The 26921-nt window shown below is 37.6% G+C and overlaps 3 protein-coding genes across 5 annotated transcripts in view; 1 reads left to right on the top strand and 2 right to left on the bottom strand.

Annotated features, from left to right (window-relative positions):
• The window catches only part of LOC111344972 (vacuolar protein sorting-associated protein 33A), a 38852-nt gene that overhangs the window by 5061 nt on the left and 6870 nt on the right, over positions 1 to 26921 (top strand). For all 3 annotated transcript variants that reach the window (XM_088743098.1, XM_088743100.1, XM_088743099.1), the window contains exons 3-10: positions 363 to 490; positions 6099 to 6186; positions 7006 to 7104; positions 7559 to 7675; positions 8200 to 8374; positions 8620 to 8822; positions 11720 to 11810; positions 12384 to 12458. In XM_088743098.1, coding sequence (XP_088599224.1) covers positions 363 to 490; positions 6099 to 6186; positions 7006 to 7104; positions 7559 to 7675; positions 8200 to 8374; positions 8620 to 8822; positions 11720 to 11810; positions 12384 to 12458 — 976 coding nt within the window. The remainder of the gene's footprint in view (positions 1 to 362; positions 491 to 6098; positions 6187 to 7005; positions 7105 to 7558; positions 7676 to 8199; positions 8375 to 8619; positions 8823 to 11719; positions 11811 to 12383; positions 12459 to 26921) is intronic.
• Positions 16847 to 20152, bottom strand: LOC111344951 (uncharacterized). The gene has a single exon (XM_088743097.1). The coding sequence runs from the start codon at positions 19765 to 19767 to the stop codon at positions 17869 to 17871; it is 1899 nt and encodes a 632-aa protein (XP_088599223.1). The 5' UTR covers positions 19768 to 20152; the 3' UTR covers positions 16847 to 17868.
• Positions 22693 to 25599, bottom strand: LOC111344961 (uncharacterized). Its single transcript, XM_022952228.2, has one exon. It carries the CDS (start codon positions 25367 to 25369, stop codon positions 23336 to 23338), a length of 2034 nt encoding a protein of 677 aa, XP_022807963.2. The 5' UTR covers positions 25370 to 25599; the 3' UTR covers positions 22693 to 23335.

Genomic DNA, 26921 nt, shown 5'->3' with positions numbered 1-26921 from the left:
CATATTCGAACACATTCTGTAAACTTAAATTGTGGAAGGAGAGAAGGCTTTTAGGCAAAAAATCTCTATTTTGCTGTCATCCTAATTGTTTGGACAATAAGATTATGTTTTCCTATGTTTTTCATCAAACAAAATGGTTACAGAGAACTTGAAATGTAAACCAATTTATAAAATAAATAAATAGCAAAACAAAAAATTTAGGATCATATCTCTCCATTTGAACATGTGAAAACACAATTATGATTGTGCAATTGCTGTCACTTTGGCTTTAATTTTTCGTTCATGATGGGGGATTAAAATAATTGTAAATGTGAATAGATCTTCAGTTTGTTCCGTCATGCATGCCTTACTTAATATCATAGGAACATGAAGTTGAAGTCATGTTTCCTCTTCGCCCTGGTCGGTTACCTCCATCACAAGTGCATAATGTTATATTTATCACAAGACCTAAACCATCATTGATGGACACAATTGCTGATAATGTCCTTAGGTAAGTTGAATTTTCAACTCTCTCAAAAAGAAGAATGTTTTTGTAAGTTAAATAAAGATGTTAATAATTTTGATTTATGTTTCATGCTAGGACAGCCTATCATCATTTTATCAAAAACATCATATGTACTTTACTTAAAAATTATTCAAAAACTTTCTGTATTCCACACCAAGACCACATAGAGTATTTAAAATAATCCACTCTGTCTCCTGTAGATACAGCTATCTTCACTGTTAGCAGTATGTAAAGCTGTCTACATTGTCTAAAATACTCACAGCTGTCTACAAAGTCTGCATTAGATACAGTTATCTTCACTGTTAGCAGTATGTAAAGCTGTCTACATTGTCTAAAATACTCACAGCTGTCTACAAAGTCTGCATTAGATACAGTTATCTTCACTGTTAGCAGTATGTAAAGCTGTCTACATTGTCTAAAATACTCACAGCTGTCTACAAAGTCTGCATTAGATACAGTTATCTTCACTGTTAGCAGTATGTAAAGCTGTCTACATTGTCTAAAATACTCACAGCTGTCTACAAAGTCTGCATTAGATACAGTTATCTTCACTGTTAGCAGTATGTAAAGCTGTCTACATTGTCTAAAATACTCACAGCTGTCTACAAAGTCTGCATTAGATACAGTTATCTTCACTGTTAGCAGTATGTAAAGCTGTCTACATTGTCTAAAATACTCACAGCTGTCTACAAAGTCTGCATTAGATACAGTTATCTTCACTGTTAGCAGTATGTAAAGCTGTCTACATTGTCTAAAATACTCACAGCTGTCTACAAAGTCTGCATTAGATACAGTTATCTTCACTGTTAGCAGTATGTAAAGCTGTCTACATTGTCTAAAATACTTACAGCTGTCTACAAAGTCTGCATTAGATACAGTTATCTTCACTGTTAGCAGTATGTAAAGCTGTCTACATTGTCTAAAATACTTACAGCTGTCTACAAAGTCTGCATTAGATACAGTTATCTTCACTGTTAGCAGTATGTAAAGCTGTCTACATTATCTAAAATACTTACAGCTGTCTACAAAGTCTGCATTAGATACAGTTATCTTCACTGTTAGCAGTATGTAAAGCTGTCTACATTGTCTAAAATACTTACAGCTGTCTACAAAGTCTGCATTAGATACAGTTATCTTCACTGTTAGCAGTATGTAAAGCTGTCTACATTGTCTAAAATACTTACAGCTGTCTACAAAGTCTGCATTAGATACAGTTATCTTCACTGTTAGCAGTATGTAAAGCTGTCTACATTGTCTAAAATACTTACAGCTGTCTACAAAGTCTGCATTAGATACAGTTATCTACAATATTTAGCTCAGATAGAGAGATCAGCACTCTGTGCAGTAAATACAGTTAGCTACACTGTCCAGATCACAAACAGTTATCAACACTGTTTTACAGTGGATGCAGGTGCGTACATTGTCTAATTTTAGATACAGCTAACTATTCTGTTTAGAATAGATATGGCTATTTATACTGTCTATGTTAGATACTGTAGAGTATTGATAGGTCATGTGACTCCTCTCATTAATGTAATTCAACTCTCTTTTCTTCAATGATCAAGATAGTATATTTACCATAAAATACTGGTAAGTAGTTATTCTACTATTGCTTAGGAAAGTAGATTTCAGACAGGATTGAGTGATGGGAAATGTCCTTACAGTACTGTTAGTAGTAATTCTATGTAACACTATGTAATGCAACACACTCATAGACATAAAGATCTATGTCTATGTCTACAGTAATTAATTCTTTTACTTTTATGCAGGAAAGTAGATTTAAGAGGCGATTGAGCATAGGAAAATTGTTAATGTTCTTACAGTAGTTGCTCTCTGTAACATTATGGAATGCAATACAATACAGATACAAAGATCTATATTTAGGTCTAACAAAGATACAGTTATCTGCACTATCGACACTAGATATAGCTATCCACACCATGTACAATAGATATAGGTACACGTATTTCCGCTCTCTAAGTCAAGTACAACTCTCTGCACTGTTAGACCAGATAGAGTAGATATGGCTATCTACACTACCTAATATAAAGTAGATACAAAGGAGTATCTGAAATTATTATCCAACTGTGCGTTGCAGAGTACAAATAATGTGTGAGATGGGTACAAATATCATGCAACATTTGTACTCCAGAAATATCCACAAAATTTGCCCACACTGAAATAATGATTGGGCGTGATGGATAATAAATCTCTTATTTGACGTTTTGTTGTGTAGTATCGCTGAGTATTTTTACTTGTTTGTATTTTGAAGAGCCCTATGGGCTCGTCAAAATACAGCACAACTCATAAAATACTTAGCGATACTACACAACAAAATGTCTAATAAGATATATATAGAAGATATATATGAAGGTTAGAGGGTGACTCTGTCCATGGTTAACTCAAGAGGTCAAACGGGAAATGAACTTGAGGGATGGTTTACTCAGGAAAGCTCGCAGGACCAACTGTGAACATGACTGGTCTTTGTACAAACGTCAGCGTAACAGAGAGACAGGCCTCATTAAAAGATGTAAGAGTAAATCTCATCAAGATATTCTCAGAGACAGTGCTGACTCTCCTGATAAATTTTGGTCTGCCATTAAAAAGCTGTACCCTACAAAGATAGCCTCAGAGTAAGGATCAGTTTTTCAAATAAACGGAACGAAGACAACTGATAAGAAAACCATCGCTGAGAGTTTCTGCGACTACTTTACTAATGTTGCTATAAAACTGAAAAAGAAGTTGTTTCTGCTTCGTGACCTTGTTTGGAGCAACCCTAGCGGAATGACACTCCCACATGTAAAAGAGAAATTCCTTTTTAGAGCTGTGAAAGAAGAAGAGATTCTTACCAAGCTGAAAAAACTTAAATGGAAGAAAGCGACTGGTTTAGATAATCTCCCCCCTGGATTACTTAAAGATGCAGCAGGAGTCATCACAAAGTCTTTAATATTTATAATTAATTCATCCCTTGCAACTGGAGTAGTCCCTACTGAATGGAAAATGGCTAAGGTGATTCCCATCTTTAATTTTGGTTCCATGGCAGAAATTGACAACTATAGACCAATATTGATTCTCCCTACTATGTCAAGGATTTTAGAGAAAACAGTGCACAAACAATTAATAAAATATCTCGAATTCAACGGTTTTCCCCATGAACATCAGTTTGGATATCGCCGCAATCGCTCGCCGGAATTAGCAGTAACTCTCTTTACAGACATTATCTGGAAGGAAGCGGACGGAGGTAAAGCTACAGGAGCGATCTTCATTGACTTGTCTAAAGTGTTTGACACCATCAGCCATTCTGTTTTGTTGGAAAAACTGTCTGGCTATGGAATACAGGATAATGAACTGAACTGGTGTACGGACTATTTATTCCTCTAATGCCAATCATTCAATTTAAGGGAGTATTGTCAGAACCTAACCCTGTTTTCACAGGTGTTCCCCAAGGAAGTATTCTCGGGCTGTTATTGTTTTTAATTCATTTTAATGATGTCCACAAGCTGCTCCATTATTCTAAGATTATCACCAATGCAGATGACTCAGTAATTTTCACATCCTCGAAAGACTTGGATATTATCCAACACAACCTCAGCAAAGACATCAATAGCCTCGCCTCCAGGTTTCGAGATAACGAACTTATCATTAATCTCAAAAAAGGAAAAACTGAAGTAATGCTATTCGGAACAGAAAAAAGATTAAGTGGTTTCAATGGCAAAGAACTAAACCTCTCAGGAAATGGATCTCGCATCGACACGACTACAAATTACAAGTACCTAGGTGTCTATCTGGACTCTACATTGAATCTTGACAAGCACTTTTACAAAACATACAAGAAATCTGCAGGAAGAGTGAATTTATTACGACAAATCCGTTCTAACACTGACACCTTAAGCACTGAATGAATCCACAGAGCAATGATAATGCCCATATTCACTTATTGCGGTCAAATTATGCTTGGTTGGTCAGAGACACGAAGGTGCCAAATAAGAAACCTGGAACAACGTAGTCACAGGATTATTCTGCAAAACTCAAAGTGTCTAACCTGTGAACTCTGTCTACCCACAATTGAGAATTTTTAAAGAAAAAGGCTTGTTTATTTGTTTTTGGTTGCCTAAAAGGCAATGTTTGTAGTCCTTTCAAATAATATTTTAAATTGTTAAACCATGATTTTAATACAAGGAACAGAGGGACCACCGTTGCTCTGCCGAAAGTGAGACTTGACTTTGCTCGGAAAAGTTTTTATTTTTTAGGAGCTTTAGCTTTTAACTTTTTACCTTTAAAAATCAACCAAATTAGCAGTAGGGTACTATTTAGGGAGTCTTTAGATCAATTTTTTTATAGGGCATTTAGTTAGTTGCATAGTCATTCTTATCTTATTCTAGTTTTTATCCTTATGTTATGTTATTTAGACAGGACCCCATTGATAACGGTGCTTATGCGCTGAAGGGCTATCCTGTATAATATATTCATTATTATTATTTATTATTATTATTGTTATATTCCTAACTGCAGTTCTAGAATCAAGTGTACACCACAATATGGCCATGTTATGATGTTTTTGGGGGTACATTTGAGGAATATTTTCAGGATGGTTGTTGCCATGTCAGATCTTTTTTTTAAAATAATATTTAGTTTACTTTGTTTACCACGTAGTTTAGAAAAGTTCTCTCCTGTTAACAAAATTAGTAAACTTGTTTTAATCAATTAAAATATTATTTTAGAGCCTAGTTTATCCCAATTTGCCATACAGTCTATGTCTGATTGACAACACTAAATGTTTTTAGCCATAATTGTTACACAGCAACTATCTGAAAGCTGATTATCAGCAAGAGAGAATGCTATAAGTTGAAAATCATCTTCATTCTCTTTACCTATTAGCTTGAGAGTATGAGGAGGATCAAAATGTCAATCTTGCCCCAGTTGTTCAAAGGGCGGAGAGCACTATCCAACAGATAAATCACTTTCCAGCGGATAAGTGCTAACAACATGTACTTGGCACATTATTAAAAACTGGATCATTGGATAATGCAATTCAGGACTTTTTATTGGCTTAGCCATTATGGTATATGAGCCAATATACCATAATCTAATATCTGTACATTGTAACATCCGGTTTCTTCTTACAAAAATAAAGTCGAGAAGATTTGTCCAATATCTCGGGGGCATTTTTTTTAATAAAACAATTATTGCACTCGCGCTTGTTGGATATGAGATGATTATAGCCAATGAGGTGCCTCGTTGGCTATCTATCATCTCATATCCAACGTGCACTCATGGAATAATTGTTAATTATCCAGTGGATAGCATTATCCACTCTTCAAACAACTGGGGCCTAAAGGCCTCATGTCTTCTCAGGGCTGTGGCCTAGCAGCACCTGGTGGCCCCTGGTGGCCCCTGGTACCTTACTTTCACTCTTGGGAGACTTAGGAATTTTAGTTTTTTCATATAAAAGCATCTGCTGGGCACCCTGTATTTCAAAGTTTCAGACCAATGGGCTCCCTTCACTTTTTCTTAGAGCACAGCCTTGTGTCTGTTTGATGAAATACTAGGTACTGCCAAAGAAGGTTGCTAAGTGTTTTCCTCTGTGATTCAGTGAGGAAGGCAAGACTGAAAGCAAGAAAAAAGAGTTTACTATCCTCTTTGTTCCAAGAAAGACTTTGTTATGTCAAAGAAAACTTGAGGTGAGTCTTCAACTTGCATAGACTTTTAGACATACTTGATACCTTTTATATCTTTGTTATTGTTATTGTTCATGTTATCGTAATCCAGAGCTGTGGTTAAGGGCAATCCTGGGCCATGATTTGAGGTTAATATAGGTTGGGAACATGAAGAACCAGGGTAACCATGTTTCCCTGAGTAGGCAACTGCAGGCTTATTTAAGATTTAGGTAAAAATTTAAGGCACTTGTTGGAAGCATGTTTCTAATTAAGTACTTTTATCAAGAGTTGTGATTATATTTTGGCTAAATCTTAACATGACGGTAAAAATTATAGCATTCATGTTACACAGGCAACTAGAGACGTATAATTTATTCTTCGACGATATAGTGATGCTGCTGGAATTGTTATTCATGCTTAAAAAAATTAGATAGAGTGACAATAGGAATACCTTTCATTGTGTGCCTAATTTAGCCAAGGTGCATGAAAGGGGTTGGTATTCAGGAGAGGCCTGGGTACTTATTCAAGGAGACGCCTGTACTGTATCTTTTGAGCACATCCAGTTAGTTAACAGAACGAGAAAGATGGTAAGTTTATTAGAAAGATGATTTTTTTGTCTTGTCACAAGTGTGGGACAGAAAAAAAAATTGAGTCCCCACAAGGAATTGAATCTCAGACCTTCGGATTCTGCGATCTGATGCCCTACCACTAGGCTACAGAGACTCCAAGGTGAGCAAAGCTCATCACAAAACTCAATATTTACTGTACTTGTAAGTTTGGGGATGTGTACTGGAAATATTAGGGTATGTTATGATTTTTTTTATAGCACTGTTTTGTTTTTAGGAACTGAAGGTATCTTTCATCAACATTGATGAATATCCTCTTGAGCTGATACCATTGGACGGTGATGTCTTGTCACTTGAGATGGAATCCAGCTTCAAGGTAAATTCTGGAACTTAAATCATGCCAATACTATATGAATTACTGAATTTTGAGTTTTGCAATTTTTTTTTAATAGAGTTTAGATGCATTTTCATTGTTGTTTTTTCCCTAACTTCTCTTAAGAGTTTGTAAAAGCAAGCATAACATGTAGTCTTCTTACATTGCCAATGTATAGCTATTTATATAGATTGGAAGTAGCGAAGTCTGTTAGTTTGGAAAAAGTGCAATTAAATTGATTTTTAGTTAAAAGAGAGTGTTGCATAAGGACAGTTTGTGATCATGTAATAGTGTTTTACTAGATGAAAAGTTGGTATTTCCAACTACTGGTCAGCTGTTCTAGTCAGTTATGTACTTGTTACCAGTATATTCTGCTTCATGGTCACTGTATCACTTTTCAATATATGATTCAAGACCAGATCTCACTAATTGTAAATTTTGTTTATTTGTTTTGTAGGAGTGTTACCTGGAAAATGACTTTACATCATTATTTTATGTTGCTAATTCCTTGATGACACTTCAAACATTATATGGCACAATCCCCAAGATTTATGCTAAGGGAAAGATGTCAAAGGTAAGATTGATCAAGGTGCAAGGATATTTATAGAATGATGGAAATAAAGTAAGTGTTTTTGAAAAATATTTCCAGAGAAAATAAAACTCCATTTCCTGCATTGATCATATAATGTAAAATTGTAAGTTACCACTTCAAACATATTCTTTGGTATCACTGTAGTCAGTTCACTTCTAAATGATAATTGATGTAAAACCTCATTAATAGTTCATTTTATGTTGATTGATTTTATTAAGATAAAGAATTTTTTATGCCTCTCAATTCTCTTTAAGAGTATTTTTAGTTATGAGAAACTTTTTTGCTCCTCAAAGTGAAATTTTGTTGAAGGGTTATTTTGCAACTTATTTTATTTTAAATTGCAACTACTTTTGTCAGTTAAATGAAATTTGTATAGTTTTTTATAATTTCATTTCACACAGGGTAAGATATAGGTTTAAATTTGTCAATCAATAATAGTATGCATTTATTTTTTATTATAGATTTTTTATTGTATTAAATTGTTACAATTCCAATATTGTTAACAGCACGTCTTAGATATGATGATGCGCAAGAAACGAGAGGCAGCTGATACAGAAAACCAAGTCTCACCTCAAATTGACACACTTCTGTTAATTGATCGTAATGTTGACTTACTGACCCCGTTATTCACTCAACTTACTTATGAAGGACTGATAGATGAATTGTATGGAATACACCACAGTAAGTACAAGTACTATTGAGTTGAAGGTTACAGCAGCTCAATGGTTACTAAATAAATACAGTTAAGGCTGATTTTTGCAGGCAGCAAAGTGGTAGTTTGTGTCATAGTTGGAGTCATAAGAGTATTCTAACTTGTAGCTAATTGAATCCAAAGTTGATCTCATAATACAGTGATAAATTCCTTGCATTTTAATGAAGAAAGCAATACGCTGTAAGTCTGTTTTATTTGTATTTTCTCTTTCAAGCCACGGCAAAGTTTCCATCTGAAAGATTTCCTCAAACTGAAGAGAAAGGACCTGGAGGACTTCAACAACAACAACCCATTGGACCCAAGAAAGTTGTTTTAAACTCCAGTGATGAGCTGTTCTATGATATTCGAGATCTAAATTTCTCTGCTGTGGGAATTCACTTGAGCAGAAGAGCCAAACAGATTAGTGCTGCCTTCGAGGTCAGTTCATGAACAAAAAGATCTTTGGCGATTATCAAAGATTTTTGTACCTTATTCTGAACTGGTCAATACATGCCAAGGTATTGGGTCGAAAGAGAAAATAGCTATCTTGAATGTTGTCGCCTGACAGATTTAACCATTTAATTCCCAGAGGTGATTAACTATAGTCTTGTAATTTCTATTTGTGATTTTCAATACATTACATTCAATTTGATAACTGTTTATGAGAACAGAGAGTGAATTTGATTTAAAATGGAATTCTCCTGTTTCATTTACAAGGTAGTGTATGGCAGTTAGTTGCAAGAATAACTTGTTGGATCTTGAGAGCTTAAGGTTTAAAGGAGGCCTATATCTAAGCACTCATAGAACACATTATTTCCAGGCTCTATAGCACAATAAGGCGATGTGGGATTGTGGAAGAACACTTCGGCTCAAGATTTACAGGGGCGTATCCAGGAATTTTTGATGGGGGGGGGTCCAAACTTTGGTTCAGAAAGGACTGTTGGACACTTTTGAGGCAAATTACTTCTCCCCCACACCCCCCACACCCCCTCCCACCAGTCGCGGTTGCACGTTATAATTCCTTGGCCGCTTACCGTTTACTTGGATGCATTAATTTAAAAAATCAGCCAGTTAAAAAGTGATATACGATCCTGCGGATGTAAGAATTTCAGTCTCAAAGTTGTAAGCGTCAGGTCTGATAGGGGGGGTCCGGACCCTCCTCCTGGATCCGTTACTGATTTATAAGCTTTCCAAGTGTTCTTCCAACATCCCAAGTGTCTTTTTCACATTATAGAGCCCAGAAAAAAAATTATGTGTTCAAATCCATTGGATTATATTTCTATTTCACACCTTGGAAAGAAATTGTCTGCCTGTCAATGCAAGAATTAAGTTTCAAGATTTATGATGGTCATCTGATTTGAAGCGGTCATTCCCATCATTTCAATCTTAGTAATAATAATAATAATAACAATCTTTTATAAGGAAGCTCCATCACAATAGTGGTTTACATAGAGGTCCTAAATACTAGATGTGTATTATATAAAAATACAATTAAAATATAAAAATTTGAGCTAAAATCAAAGTATAAAAATGATTACAACATATACACTGCAAAGATTAATTTAAAAAAATACTTAATTATAAAAAGCAGAAAAGAGACACTTCTTAAAACTTGGCAAGCTTACTAAGTTTCTTACAGTTCTCTCTAACTCATTAAAATCTTTGAAACAGTGATACCACCAACGATGTTTTCCCCAATTGTATTTGATTTTGGAGAGCTTTATAGTATCGTTACTGCGCTTATTGTAGGAGTGCATATCACTCTTAAAATGTCCAAAGAATGATTAATTTCGCCATTAATACACTTGTATGCATATATACATCCATGACATTTCCTACGTTCTTCAAGATTTAGTCATCTCAAGACTGTTAATGCATCAGTGGATGAGGAGTGAAGTGATCTATCTAATATCAACTTAGCTGCTTTGTTTTGCAGAATTTGCAATTCCTTCATTAGTGTGACATTGTCCTTGTCACCCCAGACTAAATCAGCATAATCAAAAATAGGTACCGGTAGCACTAAGCTATTATAAAAAAAGTAACCGGGCATTATAAGGTAAACAATACTTAATCCTACGTAAAAGACCAAGGTTCTTATTAACCGTACATGAAATATACTCAACATGGTCTCACCATGTAAAAGTTGAGGACAACATAACTCCCAAATATTTAAAACTATTTACAGAATTTATATCAGTGTCAAAAATGGATAATGAGAAAGAGGAAATACCAACAAGTTTCCTATTTACTACCTATAATCACGGATTTCGTCTTAGTAAGATTCAAAGTTAGCTTATTTCCATGTAGCCACTGGGCAACTTGCAAGAGATCATCATTCAGTGCCTCTTCCAACAGGTGTGGCTCCTTAGCAAAGTAGTACAGGACCGTGTCATCAGCATACAAAGTCACCTTGCAATTCTTTATAGCCAGAGGAAGGTCATTAAAGTGCACCTACACCCAAAAAATTTTTTTCGCTTAACGAAGTAAGCTTATTTTTTTTTGAGTATTTCTGCGCAAAAATTTTTTTATTTGCTCAAATCTTCAATTTTCTATGCCCAGTCAAAATACGGAAAATCGGCCGCCATCTTGCCCCACGACCGAGTTTAAAGAGGAATGGCTCTAGTGGGTAATGTGACGTCAAATCGAGAACACGAAAGTCTGCATTTCACACATTTTCACTTGTTTGGGAAGGTTGTAGTCGATAATTGTCCGAAAATATGCCGACTAAGTGTGTTGTAGAAGGATGTAGCAACGTGCGAAATTTGCAGGAGGGTATCGCGCTTCATGCATTCTTCATACAACACACCTAGTCGGCATATTTCGGACAATATCGACGACAATCTTCCCAAACAAGTGAAAATGTGTGAGATGCAGACTTTCGTGTTCTCGATTTGACGTCACATTACCCGATAGAGCCATTCTTCTTTAAACTCGGTCGTGGGGCAAGATGGCGGCCGATTTTCCGTATTTTGACTGGGCATAGAAAATTAAAGATTTGAGCAAATTAAAAAATTTTTGCACAGAAATACTCCAAAAAATAAGCTTATTTCGTTAAGCGAAAACAAAATTTGGGGTTTAGGTGCACTTTAATATAAACCAAGAAGAGAAGCGGTCCTAGAATACGCAAGAATAGTGTGATTTTTGAAATCGAAATTCATCTCTGGAGATAGATTTACATCAGTGGCTGTTATAGAAAGTTATGTGAAATGACCGAATTCTTTTTTTTCACTGAAAATTGCTATTTTCAGCTCTTTCGATGTCTTGCCTGACTCCTTTCATTTATCTCACAGCTTTGCTCAGGATTTTCATTTTCAATGTACATTTTGCTTCACCAGGAGCACAAAAGTGCCAAAACAGTTGGAGAAATGAAGCAGTATGTTCAGAGGATTCCATTTATGCAAAGAGCAAAAGCGTCTCTTGCAACACGTGAGTGAATAAGCGTATCATATTGGACTAGACTGTTTGAAGGGCGAACAAAGCTGTGGATAAAACTCTAAAACATATCTGCTTGATAGTGATTTATCCACCTTGTGAAAAGCTAAGCCATGGAGTCAAAACTGATGTTCATCCTTTTCTAGAAATTGTGTAACATGCAAGATATTCGTATGAAGTGATTGGTGGCTACTCATTAGGATTTTCACTGCAACACTTTTGTAGTTTTGAGCGCCTTTCAGTCATTTGTTCAAGTGATTAATAATACAATGCACTAACCTTCCTCTTAACCGTTTGGCTGGACATCAATCTCGTTTTTACCGATATTGATAATACATAAAAAAAAAATCAAACCATCATTTTCAAACAAGCATGGTCGATGAAGTATGTAATGTTGATCCAATTTTAAGCTTTTCTGTTGGTTCCTTGTGTCGTGAATAAATTCGTGAAGCTCCAATTTTGGAATAGGTGGACCATTGGCATAAACAAGCCAACAGTAGGGACGCGATTCTTTTAGATTCAGGATAAGTTAAAAGGTTTAAGGGAGATATGAATCCTTATTTTCAGATACGACCATAGCGGAAATGATCAAGGAACAAACTGATCCGGAAGAATTCAGAGAGCGTATTCAAGTTGAACAAGGTTTGTTTCTATCAAAAGTGGCTCATGATAATTGGGGAATTTCTTATGATCATTTCAGTTTACCACAATGGTAAAGTATTTGTTTCAAGAAAAACTCAAAGCCACTTTAACTTTTTGGCAAAATATTGGACATCAATAACCTCTACTGACGAGTTCTATCTTTACGTTATTAGGGCTCGGTGTCTAGCAATAGGTGTTTAAGAATTTAATTTTTTAGCACGATTACCAGTACAAATGCGTTTATCATGGGGTAAAACTTTTTATGTCGAGTCTTCGTGTGTAGTGGGCAGTCACTTGCGAAATGTAGTCGTAATTTTAGTTTTATGTAGTCGAGAAAGTAGTTTGCGTTTTCCTCGTCCAAGTTGAGATACTTTTATGTTTTCTGTGCTTCTATTTTTACGGCCACTCGAAAGGCCAAGAAGTCTTTGATCATTTTACACATGCCTCGCGGTGACGTTTGTCATCGACACAACTGCTGGTCATTATTTCTCTCAGCTGTTAATTGGGTTTAGACATCGCCTAATACTAAAGCTAACCCTTATGGAAGATACAGCATCCAAAAAGCGTGAAGGAACTACGAATTCCATTCAAAATGGTCTACAGATGCGAGCCAGGCTTTTAATTTGATTAACAACTTCCTTCTTCCGCTACATAAACAAACGAAGGCTCCAATTTTTTAAGCCCCTACGAACACTTGAGATTTGTTTACACGCCAGAGGCGGTTTTTTCGCAACCCCAGTCTTTCTCTACTTGTTATCTTCCACATAACAAGTTTTTTTTGTGGTAGCAAATGAAAGTGGAAGGAATAAATGCTTCTTTAGCAGCACTTTGATAAATCAAGCTCTCGAGACATGCATGAAAACATCTCTTTTTGTTTGTTTTTGTGGCTATTTTTCTCCGCTTGTCTTTCAATTACTACAGTCAAACTTGTATTAAGCCGCACCGTATGAAGCAGTCACCTTTCATTAAGCAGTCAGTGGTCAAAGTCCTCAATTTGTTTCCACTTAATCACTGTAATTTTCACCTTTATTAAGAGTAGTATAGTATATGGCGGTCCTGGCGCATTTTTTTCGAAAATAAATGATTCAAACCGCTTTCAAACTACTATTTCCCATTTCTAGAAGACCAACTCGATGATCAATTTAAATCGTTCTTCTGGTACGCGAAAATCATATTGTTTACGATATAACAGTAATTATTAAAAACTGGCTCATTGGATAATGTAATTTAAGACTTTTTATTGGCTTAGCCATTATGGTATAGGAGCCAATATACCATAATCTACAAATATGGTAAGCGTATGCGTCAGCTTAAAATTGAAAGGGAGCTAAAAAATTTAAGATTTGGTAAGATTTGTCTAATATCTTGGGGGCGTTTTTAATAAAACAATTATTCCACTCGCGTTTGTTGGATATGAGATGATTATAGCCAACTCGGCGCTACGCGCCTCGTTGGCTATCTATCATCTCATATCCAACGCGCGCTCGTGGAATAATTGTCAAATAACACGTTACAAAAATGAAGAATGTCGAGAATATTAAATACTGCTGGTTTCCGAGAAATTTCTTTTATAATTTCTTCCAATGTGCTCATCAAAGATTTCAACCGGTTGACGCCTAGCTATTCAAAGCGTGAAACACAGAAAACACCCGCATCAACGTTTGCAATGTTCAGCACTGAGAAGGTATTGAATGATCACAAAGAAAACTGTATCTCGAAGATGCCCAAAAATTGAGAAAATATCAGATTCACAAATCATTACAAACAATTGCTTATACCTTTTGTTATCTATGCAGATTTAGAATCAATAACTGAAAAGAATCACACAAACATACCGATTGTGGTTATGGCTATAAGGTTGTATGTTTTTATGATGATAAATACAGCAAGCCATCACAGGTACATCGAGGTGAAAATGCTGTATATCAGTTTATAGAGCAGATGACTGAAGAAGTTGAATACTGCCTCAAAACTGCCAACATACACTTTAACAAACCTGTAGTGATGACAGATAAAGATGAAAAAGAATTCAAGAATGCTAAACATTGTCATATTTGCAACAGATTATGCAAAACGAAGGATATCAGAGTCAGATACCATTATCATATAACAGGAAAATACAGAGGATCAGCTCATCAAGACTGTAATTTGAAACTTAACATTGATGTCAAAAATATGATGACTCCCGTTATTTTCCTTTATCTGAGAGGGTATGATTGCCATTTCATCATACAAGAGTTTGGAAAATCGCAAATAATCATACTTATGAAGATGATAGTGGTAATCAAAAACAGATGGCAATTAATGTTATTCCAAAAACAGATGGCAATTAATGTAATTCCAAACATCACGGAAAAGTATATGTCATTTATGTTAGGCCAACATTTGGTATTCCTTGATAGTTTCCAGTTTATGTCTAGCAGTTTGGACAGACTTTTGAGTGATCTACCAGATGTGGCCTTAAGGTATACTTCACAAGTAGGAAACAGAAAGGTGGCTATGTCGGACTAATTTGATGGAAGGGTTTATGTCGGACTAATTTGATGACCTGCTCCCAGTTGACTTGTTAGCTCAATTAGTAGAGCGATGCACTAGTATCGCAGAGGTCAGTGGTTCGAATCCCGTACAGGCCTGAATTTTTTCGGGTCTGATTTTCACTATGGCTTAAATAGTGCTCTTTACTGCGAGGATCGTACACAAATACGTTTCTATATATTCGTTGTGTTAGAACGGTGTCTATTCATATGACTAGATGGCCAGTTTTGAAAAATTAAATGAACTTTAAAGATGATTTCTACAGCACTCTGAATGATGAGCACATACCTGATGAACAATATGAACATGCACAGAAAGTACTGATGGCAAACATTTAACGTCAAATCGATGGGAGAAGAGCATGATCTTTATCTTGGATCTGATGTTCTTCTTCTAGCAGTAGCTTGTATTTGAAAACTTCAGAAACACCTGTTTACAATATTATAAGCTCGGTCCTTGTCATTATTTCACATCTCCAGTTCTGTCTTGAGATGCTATGCTAAAGATGACTGACATAAAGGTGGAATTTATGGAGTGTCCGTGATAGGACACTCATTTCTTAGGGAAAATCCCTAATCGACTTCCTGTTTCAATGACGCTATCGCGTGGGTAGAATGCCAATATTCTTTCTCTTTTCTCGGAAACCAGCAGCCTTTAAGATTTTCGGAATTCTCCATCTTTGTAACATGTTATTTACGATAATATGGTAAAGAATACGGGAAACAGTATGTCTGAAAGCGGTTGGAATCATTTATTTTCGTAAAATGCGCCAGAGCCGCCATATACTATGTGACCTCTATTTAACGACCACTGAAAGCGGGACCACTCTAAAAAGGCTAAGAATAATCCTTCAAATAATTGTTAATCCATGTTTCTCTCCCAAAATCAAAGTAAGTAGTATTTTCTTTCGAGATTCTGTATATTGTGATGAAATTTTGTGGGCCGAGGCCAGGAACGTGTTCGATAATTGAGTCAGTTTGCTAGACATAACGTCTCGTAGTCACGTTCGACGCACTAAAAACTACTATAAAACGAATACAAGAATTGTAAAAACGTGTAAAATGGTATATAAAAAGTCACTTGTAAAAATGTAGCGGAATTCCAAATCGATTTCGATCAATTACGATCCTCATCAGTAGTACTCCGCCATGTTTAAAATACTCATAAATAAATTATTTATGAGTATTTTAAACATGGCGGAGTACTACTGATGAGGATCGTAATTGATCGAAATCGATTTGGAATTCCGCTACATTTTTACAAGTGACTTTTTATATACCATTTTACACGTTTTTACAATTCTTGTATTCGTTTTATAGTAGTTTTTAGTGCGTCGAACGTGACTACGAGACGTTATGTCTAGCAAACTGACTCAATTCTGTATATTAAATGGTAAATTATCGCTTAAGTGGCGTTTTTTATCATTTTTTGTCACACCCCTAATCTGTGGAAACGAAAGTCAAGATATGAACATGCATAATAATAATACAGGTTCGATCGTAGCTAAGTGAAACAGTTTTTTTTTTTTTTTTATCTTAATTACAACAGCCTAAGGATCTTTGAATATAATTTTTCTTTCAAAACGGAATTTATGCAAGTTTGGCGAGATAATACATAAGGTTAAGATGGCTTAAAACAGTTTTCCACGCTCTGCCCGGCTATCTTGAAAGCGTTCAAAAACCAATTTCCCCCTTTGCAGCTGGGGAAGGGAGCTGAAAAACTCGCAACAGCGCTCTTTAATTTACACGGCGTCATGCACTGTTGCGTATGTACACAGTTGGCCCTTGATAATCAGATTGGTTAAATTGTTTTTGCGATTGGGTGGTAAGAGCAGGGTAAAGGCTTTTTCCGGAGCCGTTTGCAACAATTTCATTTGTAGTCATGAGACTTCGTTGTCTATTACCGTGCACTGCACAGGAAGTATACAAGAATGCCTCATTTCCCTTTTAATTAGCATGGTGGTGTAATTTTACGGGTCAAAAGTGGCAGATTTATGCACAATTGCCGCTGAGGTCGACGTTGTCAATAAATCAAACAAACAAAACTTTAAATTCCACAATAAAGGTGCAGTCATTCTTCGGCGTCTTTTGTTAAACGGCAAAGATAAAATTACAAACTAGATTACATTACATGTTTTAACGTCAATAGTATTTACAGAGTTTTTTATTAATCACGCTTTCATCCGTAAGCTTCTCAAATCTTTGACGTTCTATCAAGTCAATGCTCAATGTCATCTTTCCCTGGGGTTTTGGGGTTAAAACCCTTCATCTAACGAATGTTTTAATTTAAAATGTAAATGTAACGCAGGTATGTCTAGTATCGAGCAGATATTCTATTTGCTACTCGAATACTGTTTCTATGGCGTCAATATTAACTATGGTTGTGGCGACGGGGTTTTTAATCATTAGGCTAATTTTAGTTGGATTTATGCTCTTGGCGAACCAAGTGCAAACTATACAAATTGTAGGTAAAAACAAGAACCTATTCTAGGAGTCCATTGTGTTCTCTCGATATCGATGTGTGAACTTACAAAAGAAGGAAGTCCATGTGGTGAACGAGTCTTCCTCACGGTTAAAAACTGCATGGTCGCACACGGGCACCGTTCTACTCCATCAATCGTTGGGTGACCATCTTCACTCAAGTGTCTCTTAAAAAGGAGAACGAGGCGGACACATTACAAATTTCACCCATCGCAATTAATTTCCAAGTAGTTTGTCTAACTCCTTTCTGAACTTGATTACATGGAGCATGTTTTTAAGCTGAAGCGTGTGTTCAAGACATTTGTAAAAATAATCTGGGCATTCTCCTCGAAACTCTTAAAGATCAATCAATGTTTGCCCCGTGAATTCTGCTATGTCTTCGTCGCGGACTTGTGTCATCCAATTTCTCTGAGCCATTTTTTCACGTCCTCATTTGTCCATCCGGCCACATCTGGACCAGATGGTTGTTTTGTGAGAGTGCTGGCCTCAGTTTTTGGAATTAATACCTCTGGGAACCCATCTGTATGATCAACATCTTTTCCTCTTTCCGCTAATTCTCTGACAAGTTTTGACACACCAGAACTAACAACATGCTTACTATGAAAACAGATCCACAGTTTTGTTCCCAACAGAATTCCCAGCCAGCCATCCGCCTTGTAATTGTTCTGCATCATCAAAGGAATGATGTCTTTTCCTAACTGGTAGGCATACTCAGCTTCTGATCGACAGTTGGGACTCTCTTTGTATCGTTGTGACACGCAGATCAGTACAACAGCAGCCTGCTCGACAGCTTTGGCCATTGTCTCCAGTGTGGATCCACCCATTTGCTCCAGATCCATCCATACTCTGTATCCATTGGCTTGAAGTTGGTTTTTCACTTGGACTAAGATCTCCTGAGCATCCCATTGGTAGCTAATCATCACGTGGTTTCCAGATCCCTCTTTGGTCTTGTCGCTTCTGTCTCTTGCGGTTTTCCCTTCAATCTCCCACAATGCTCCAGCGGCTACCTTTTGCACTTCAGCGTTTTGACTGTGGTGTAATGTGCGTAATTGCTCCATTGTTTCTTCTCCCTGTCGAATGATATCTTTGTTGGAGTCGTCGAAAGCCAACATCCACAAAGCCCTTGCCGCGCTCTCCTGTTCCTCTTCGTCGCTTGAGGTCATGATTGTGAACGTTAAGACACTTATTGCATCTTCGTTGCCAAGAATTTCTTTATTGTCGTCGTTAATTGCTAAATGACTCAGTCCTTCTGCAAGTTCCTTAACAGAGAATCCGTCGCTTCGGCGGTCTTCTGATTGCCAAGCTTCGTCTAACATACGTATAATGAAGCGAAGCAAGTTCTTGTTGGCGGAGATTAAATGATTAGTTTCTTCATTAACAAGGTACGCCAGACACAGCAAAGCAGAGGCAGCGATACTTGCTACCTTAACCTTTGCAAAATAGAGTAAAGTTTCATCACTGTTAGCAAACCATTGGCGATCTCTCAGTCGTCGAGAAATGTTGTGCAAAATTCCGGTGCACGCCTCCAGTATGAAAATTATTTCGGGTTTCTTATCATGGTCTTGCCAGTCGTCATTTTCTCGATCGATTCTCTCGATATTCTCCAAGCAAGTTAGTACAACTCCATCTTGAGCGCTCGCCAAGCAAAAACCATCGTGGGAATCAGCAAAGTTTTGTATTGTTGCCAGTGCAGAACAAAGAGTCTCCTGCTGGTCGCTTGTGCTAACTTCGTTGTCTGTTTCATCATAGAAATCTTCGAAACAGTTTTTCACGAAGCCATGTAGCACTGTTGCTCCTTCGATTTCAATGAAAAAATTCACGAGTGTGTTCGATTGTTCTAGATCGTTCGTCGTTGTGCGGCAGCTTGTTGTAAACAACTTCTCGAGAGCATCTTCCACGTTGTCGTCATCATCGTTGTCGTCGTCATCGTTGTCGTCGTCATCGTTGTCGTCGTCATCGTTGTCGTCGTCATCGTCGTCGTCGTCGTTGTTGTCGATGGCTTTTCTTAATTTTCTTAGAGAATTAAAAATTGTTATAAGATAATCTTCGAGTTCTGGGAAGCTGTCCGCGTATTTCATATACGTTCTTGTAAGTAAGGCTTCCCCCTCAACCAGTGAAATCATCTCTCTTCGTTCTTCGTTGTTGTGCTCCTTGTTTACATCTGATCGATGGTCTTGATCATTTTGTAGTGGCCTGTGTTGACCAACTTTGGGCTTTAAATCAGGTATGTCCATTTGAGCCAGTTCATCTTCCAGATTCAAATTTCTCGATCTCTTTGATACACCGGAACCCATGATTATTGGATTGTTAGACAGGTGATTCACCAAGCGAACGACGCAAGTTTAGTTTCAGTTTCTCTGTTGTTATGTTTGGATCTCACTGCATCTGTCACAATTCAAAATTGAATCTCGAATCTGTGAAATCTTCTTGTGAAGTGGCCAGTCACTTGCAAAATGTTGACGAAATTGTCCTTATGTGAAGTCGACATTGAGTTTTTCCGTCGATCAGAGCTGAACTTAATTTCTGCCGCTCCCTCGAGTTAGACACTCGTTCCTTCCCAAGAAGACCTTTTTAGCTTCATACAGCTATAAATTGGTCACGTGGTCTGAATGGGTAAGCATCACTCGCGGCTGTAGTCAAGCGTAGAGAATGGTCCATGTTCGTTGCGTCTGTAACTACCACAATATTTCCAAAAATTCAGCTTTCTTTTTTTCATAGAGACCCTGTGGATTCTAAGCTTTAGAAGTTAAGTGTCCGGTTTGTGTTTTAATCTGCATGAGTGAATATTCAGAAATCCGGAAAAATGCTATTTGTCTCGCTCGATTTTTGAATGTCATGGTTGTTTCAGTTTCTTTTAGAAAAATGTAAGGACTTTAAGAATAAAATAAGATTAAAATAAAGAGTAACATCTGGTAACAAAGTGTGTGCTAAAGAAGATTACAGACAGCTGAACTAGGAGACTGAAAGCAAGAAGGCACCTCTCCTTCATTGTTTTCATGGTCAACAAGAAGCTATTTCACACAGAAATGGTGTTTCGTTCTAGTATTATGATGTGAGGCATTGAAATACTTCATGGCGTGGGAAAGGTCAAGGAATTTTACTTTCAGGCACGGAAAATTTACATCTTTCAAAGAAGGCAGGGAAAAGAGAAATTTCAAGTAAATATGAAGTTGTTCATCTTGTCTTGGTCCTCTTCTTGATGGCAGGTGGTGATACTTTTCTTTTTGAAGTTGACCATGTACATTGTTCACAACAGTTGACAGATTCCTGTTGTGCATATCCTTTCCTATGTAATGCAAGTTGAAGTTGGACTGAACTCAGTAGAGGTTGACGCTCAGCCCAGCTTAAACTGAGCGTCATTCATGAAAGTTACAAATCTCTTCGGGATCGCTTAGCAGTTCCTCGTCGATATATAGTAGTTTGGATTGTATAGGTTGCCTCGGTTTCTTAAATTCTTAGAGAAATTTCCGACTTTCGGCAGTTAACCTTACGCAATTTCTAAGTATTCTAAGTTAACGTAAACCGAGCGCTAGATATGAGATTTGTGAATCTCCCCAAGATCGCCTTTTAGTTCCTCATCGACATAAAATACGTATCATGCACGATCCTTCGCAGTAGATAGCGGTATTTATGCAATAGCGAAAATCAGACCTGAAAAAAATCAGGCCTGTACGGGATTCGAACCACTGACCTCTGCGATACTAGTGCAGCGCTCTACCAATTGAGCTAACAAGCCAACTGGGAGCAGGCCGTTAAGTTGATTCGTAATAAACCCGTGATGATAAATCAGATACAATGAATATATGAAGTTCATATATTGTGAATTGCGGTATTAAATACGTATGATGCACGATCCTTCGCAGTAGATATATTGCATAAATAGCGCTATCTACTGCGAAGGATCGTGCATCATACGTATTTAATACCGCAATTCAAAATATATGAACTTCATATATTCATTGTATCCGACATAAAATAGTTTGGATTGTGTAGTTTCTCTCAATTTGTTGAATTTTCAAAAAATATTCGTCTGGTCATTCAGTCGTTTGAGAACCTTAGCCGGCTGCCGAACATTAACCAGAGCATACCAATTATCGCGGAACAAAAAACCCTTTATAGTTATCGACAAAATATAGCTTCAGTCTAACGTCAAATCTCTTTCTTTTTGTAATACCGCTGCTTCCCTTTTGTGCCTGTTTCATGTATTTTTGCGATCTTCAAAGATCGTGTGTACACAATTTTGTTTTAACAGCTTGAGGTCGTTTAATATCTCAGTTATAGACTCAATTTCGATTGTCACCGATTTCTATATTGCGGCTGCAGTCATTTCAGTGCTGATTTGTCCGTGAATATGAAAATTTCGGCGAGAGGAAAAGGAATTTAGTCCACAAGATGTCGTCTTCGGCGCACATTTAACAGCCAGCTAAGAATAGTCCTTCAAGTAATTGTTAATCCATGTTTCTCTCCCATAATCAAAGTAAGTAGTATTTTCTTTCGACATTCTTTACATCAAATGATCAATTATTGCAGAAAGTGGCGTTGTTTACCGTTTCTTGTAATACCCCTAACCTGTGAAACGTGTCACCGAGCGGTCACCCCGCCATTTCCCTCTTAATACAGTTTCGATCGTAGTTAAGTGAAACAGTTTTATCTTAAACAGAACAGCCTAAGGATCTTTGAATATAATTTTTCTTTCTAAACGGAATTTATGCAAGTTTGGCGAGATAATCGTTGTTTGACAATCATATCAATAGACCGGAGTCACGGATCACTTTCTCATTACATTTGTACTTCCCTGAAATAGGGTTAAGATGGCTTGAAACAGTTTTCTACGCTCTGCCCGGCTACCTCGAGAGCGTTCAAAAACCAATTTCCTCCTTTGCCGTTGAGGAAGGGAGCTGAACAGCAATTTACACGGCGTCATGCACTGCTGCGTATGTACACAGCTGACCTGTTAAAATAAGATTGGTTAAAGTTTTTCATGATTGGGTGGTAAGAGCAGGGTAAAGGTTTATTCCGGAGTCGTTTGCAACAATTTCATTTGAAGTCAAAAGACTTGCTTGTTTATCACCGTGCACAACACTGTGATTATACAAGAATGTCTCATTTCTCTTTCAGTTAGCATGGTGGTGTAATTTTACGGGTTAAAAACGAGAGATTCATGCATAATTGCCGTTGAGGTCTACGTTGCCGATAAATCAAACAAACAGAACTTAAAATTCTACAGTGAATGTGGTAACATTCTTCGGCGTCTTTTATGAAATGGCGAACATAAAATTACAAACTAAATTAGACTAAAAGTTTGAACGCCAACAGTAGTTACATAGTTTTCGTCAATCGCGCTTTCGTTAGGAAGCCTCTCAACTCTTTGGTGTTCTATCAAGTCATTGCTCAATTTCATCTTCCATGAGGTTTTTAGAGTTAAAACTCTTCATCTAACGTTTTAATTTAAAATGTAAATGTAACGCAGGTATTTCTAGTATCGAGCATCTTTTCAATTTGCTACTCGAACACTGTTTCTATAACGTCAATACGGACTATGGTTGGTGCCACGAGTTTTTCAATTACTAAGCGTATTCTATTTGGATTTACGCCCTTGGTGAACCAAGTACAAACTATACAAATTGTAGGTAAAAACAGAAACACATTCTCGGAGTCCATTGTGTTCTCTCGATATGGATGTGTGAACTTAGAAAACAAGCAAGTCCATATCATATGGTGAACGTGTCCTCCTCACAGTCAACAACTACAAGGTCACACACAGGCACCGTTCTACTTATAACTGTTGGATGACCAACGTCACGCAACTGTCCTTTAACAAGGAGAACGAGGCGGGCGTATTACATATTCCGCTGATCGCAACTAATTTCCCAGTAGTTTGTCCAACTCTTTTCTGAATTTGAGTACATGGAACATGTTTTTCAGCTGAAGTGTGTGTTCAAGGCATTTGTAAAAATAATCCGGGCATTCTCCGCGAAGCTCTTGAAGTTCAATCAATATTTTCCCAGTGAATTCCGCCATGTCTTTGTCACAAACGTCTGCCAATCCAATTTCTCTCAGCCATTTTTTCACGTCCTCATTTGTCCATCCGGCCACATCTGGACCAGAGGGCTGTTTTGTTAGAGTTGTGGCCTCAGTTGCTCGAATTACCGCCGCTGGGAGCCCATCTGTGTGATCAACGTCTTTCCCTCTTCCCGCTAATTCTCGGATAAGTTTTGTCACACCAGAATCCACGATATGCTTACTCTGAAAGTCAATCCACAGTTTTGTCCCCAAAAGCATACCCAGCCAGCCATCCGCCTTGTAATTCTTCTGCATCATCAAGGGAATGATGTCTTTTCTTAACTGGTAGGCATACTCAGCCTCTGATCGACAGTTGGGACTCTCTTTGTATCGTTGTGACACGCAGATCAGTACAACAGCAGCCTGCTCGACAGCTTTGGCCATTGCCTCCAGTGTGGACCCACCCATTTGCTCCAGATCCATCCATACTCTGTATCCACTGGCTTGAAGTTGGTTTTTCACTTGGACTAAGACCTCCTGAGCATCCCACTGGTAGCTAATCATCACGTGGTTTCCAGACCCTTCTTTGGTCTGGTCGGTTTTTTCTCTTGCTGTCTTTCCCTCAATCTCCCACAAGGCACCAGCGGCTGCCTTTTGCACTTCAGCATTTTGACTGTGTTGTAATGTGCGTAAGATCTCCATGATTCCGTCTCCCTCTCGAATGATAACCTTGTTAGAGTCTTTGAAAGCCAACATCCACAAAGCCTTTGCCGCACTCGCCCGTTCCTCGTCGTCGTTTGAGGTCTTAAGTATTGACGTTAAGACACTTATTGCTCCTTCGCTGCCAAGAATTTCCTTATTGTTGTCGTTAATTGCCAAATGACTCAGTCCTTCAGCAAGTTCCGTAACGGAGAATCCGTCGCTTCGGCGGTCTTCTGATTGCCAAGCTTCGTCTAACATACGTATAATGAAGCGAAGCAAATTTTTGTCGGCGGTGATTAAATGATTAGTTTCTTCATTTACAAGGTACGCCAGACACAGCAAGGCCGAGGCAGCGATACTTGCTACCTTAACCTTTGCAAAATCGAGTAAAGTTTCGTCACTGTTAGCAAACCATTGGCGATCTCTCAGTCTTCGAGAAATGTTGTGTAAAATTCCGGTGCACGCCTCCAGTATGTGAATTATTTCGGATTTCTCATCTTGGTCTTGCCAGTCGTCATTTTCTCGATCGATTCTCTTGATATTGTCCATGCAAGTTTGTACAACGCCATCTCGAGCGCTCGCCAAGCAAAAACCATCGTGGAAATCAGCAAAGTTTTGTATTGTTGCCAGTGCATTAGACAGACTTTCAAAGCAAGTATAAATCTCCTCTTGGTCACTTGTGCTAATTTCGTTGTCAGTTGTTTCATTGTAGTAATCTTCGAAACAGTTTCTCACGAAGCTATGTAGCACTGTTGCTCCTTCGATTTCAACTATAAAACTCATGAGTTTGTTGAAATTTTCTGAGTCGTTCGTTCCTGCCGACATAAATATGTCGCAGCTTTTGACAGCCAACTCCTCGAGGGTCTCTTCCACCTCAGAATATTGAATTATAGGTCCCTTGGATTTGTCGTTGACGGCTTTTCTTAATTTTCGTAGAGAATTAAAAATTGTTAGAAGGTCATCTTCAAGTTCTGGGAAGCTGTCCGCGTATTTCTTATACGTTCTTGTAAGTAAGGTTTCCCACTCAACCATTGAAATCATCTCTCTTCGTTCTTCGTTCGTATGGTCTTGATCCTGTCGTGGTCTGTGTTGAACAACTTCATCAGATATCGGACGTCTGTTCGTAGCCATTTCCACTTCAGGTCGTTGATGAACTACATTAAGATTGTTCTTTGATACACCTGAACCCATAATGTTTAGATTGTTAGAAAGCTGATTCACCAAGCGAGCGATGCAGCAAGTTACTAAGTTCCAGTTTCTCTGTTGCTATGTTGTGAATCTCACGGGGGCGAAATTGTGCTTAAATGTTGCCGACGATGAGTTAACTTAATTTCCGTCGCTCCCTCGATTTGGATATTTGTTCTTTCCTTAAAAGCAGGTACGCGATATTTCATCTCTAAGCAAATAAATCTTTTATAAAGATTTACATAAACACTAACACACAATTCCCTATGACGTCATTGACATGCTGTCTTTCTCGTTTACAACAACAACGTTACAACAATGACGTCGTTTGACAACATTAGATGTCCTTGAGGCTCATTTAGGCGAAATTAAGGTTTGAAATCCTCTTTCGTTCGTCTGAAGAGCTTTTCTGAGGTTTTTTTAACAAACTGTTCTTGGGCCAAGCCTCTGCTCCAAAGATTTTGAGACTCGATCAATACTGTATTATGGTATTCGCAGTTATCTGTCTCGTTTTGAACAAAAACCATCCAACTGTTTTCTGTTGTGAAATGGTTCGCTGCCTTCTTGCTAACGTAAATGCTAATTTTTTGGGGGGTTGCATTGAATTTTAATTGACGACTTCTATCTGTCCAAAGAGAAAATAAATTTGTTGAGATAAATGGCAAAGGTAACTCACAATTTACATGGATCAAAATGAACAAACTCTAGAGAATTATACAAAAAGTCGCACAACCAGGGACTCGTTTTATTTCAAAACTTGTCATTTATTTTACCTCTTTCGGATCAAGCATTAAGTTTTTTTTTCTCGCCCGCTCCAACCTCCACGACAGCCTTCTTGCTCCCTGTCACGTTTACGGATACGAACTCTAATCTTTTTTACTTATGTAACTCTTCCGTTTTTAGCACAAAGACACTAAGAAACTTTCAATGACTTTCTATTTAATTTGTTAGCGCGCTTTGTTTGATTTCTGTTCCGTGACTAGCGAATATCCGCTCAAAGCTAGCTACATAAAGCTCTGTTCATTTCTATTTCCCGTACGTCAAAGTGTAAGAACTAAATTCGCCTTCTATAAGCAAGTAGCTCAGTTGCGAGGAGTCACTGTAGCGAAAGCATTTCGGAGCCGAACGAAGTTTAGGAGTTCTCTACCCCGGAGTCAAGATCCGATGTAAGTTACGCTTGTAATATTCCTCATTTTTATCATTTCTAGTTTCGTAGTCTTTCGGTTTTCCTTATCTCGAACCTTCATGTATCCGTTCTATAGTTTTTACCGCCTGTGCTGTACAAAGACTGCCAGCTTAAGTGAATAAAGAGTTTGATGCTGCTGCTTGTCTAAAGTTCAACACTGTGGTTATACTGGCGAACTCCGGTGCACAACACCACGTGTCTGCGGCATCGGGAACGCGACACTCCCGGAAAGAAGAAGGCGAACCTATCAGTTAATCGATATCGTTTGTATGTAACTTTAAAGTTACTTACGCTAATATTTGAGTATGGTTGGCTGAGAGTGTCAGCAACCGGAATATCTCGCCGATGATGATTTGATTAATTCTCAAAACT

Source organism: Stylophora pistillata, chromosome 13 (genome assembly GCF_964205215.1).
Source record: "Stylophora pistillata chromosome 13, jaStyPist1.2, whole genome shotgun sequence".
NCBI classification, from domain to species: Eukaryota; Metazoa; Cnidaria; class Anthozoa; order Scleractinia; family Pocilloporidae; genus Stylophora; species Stylophora pistillata.
Note: the sequence above shows the minus strand (reverse complement) of the source record. Positions and strands in the feature narration are given on the sequence as shown.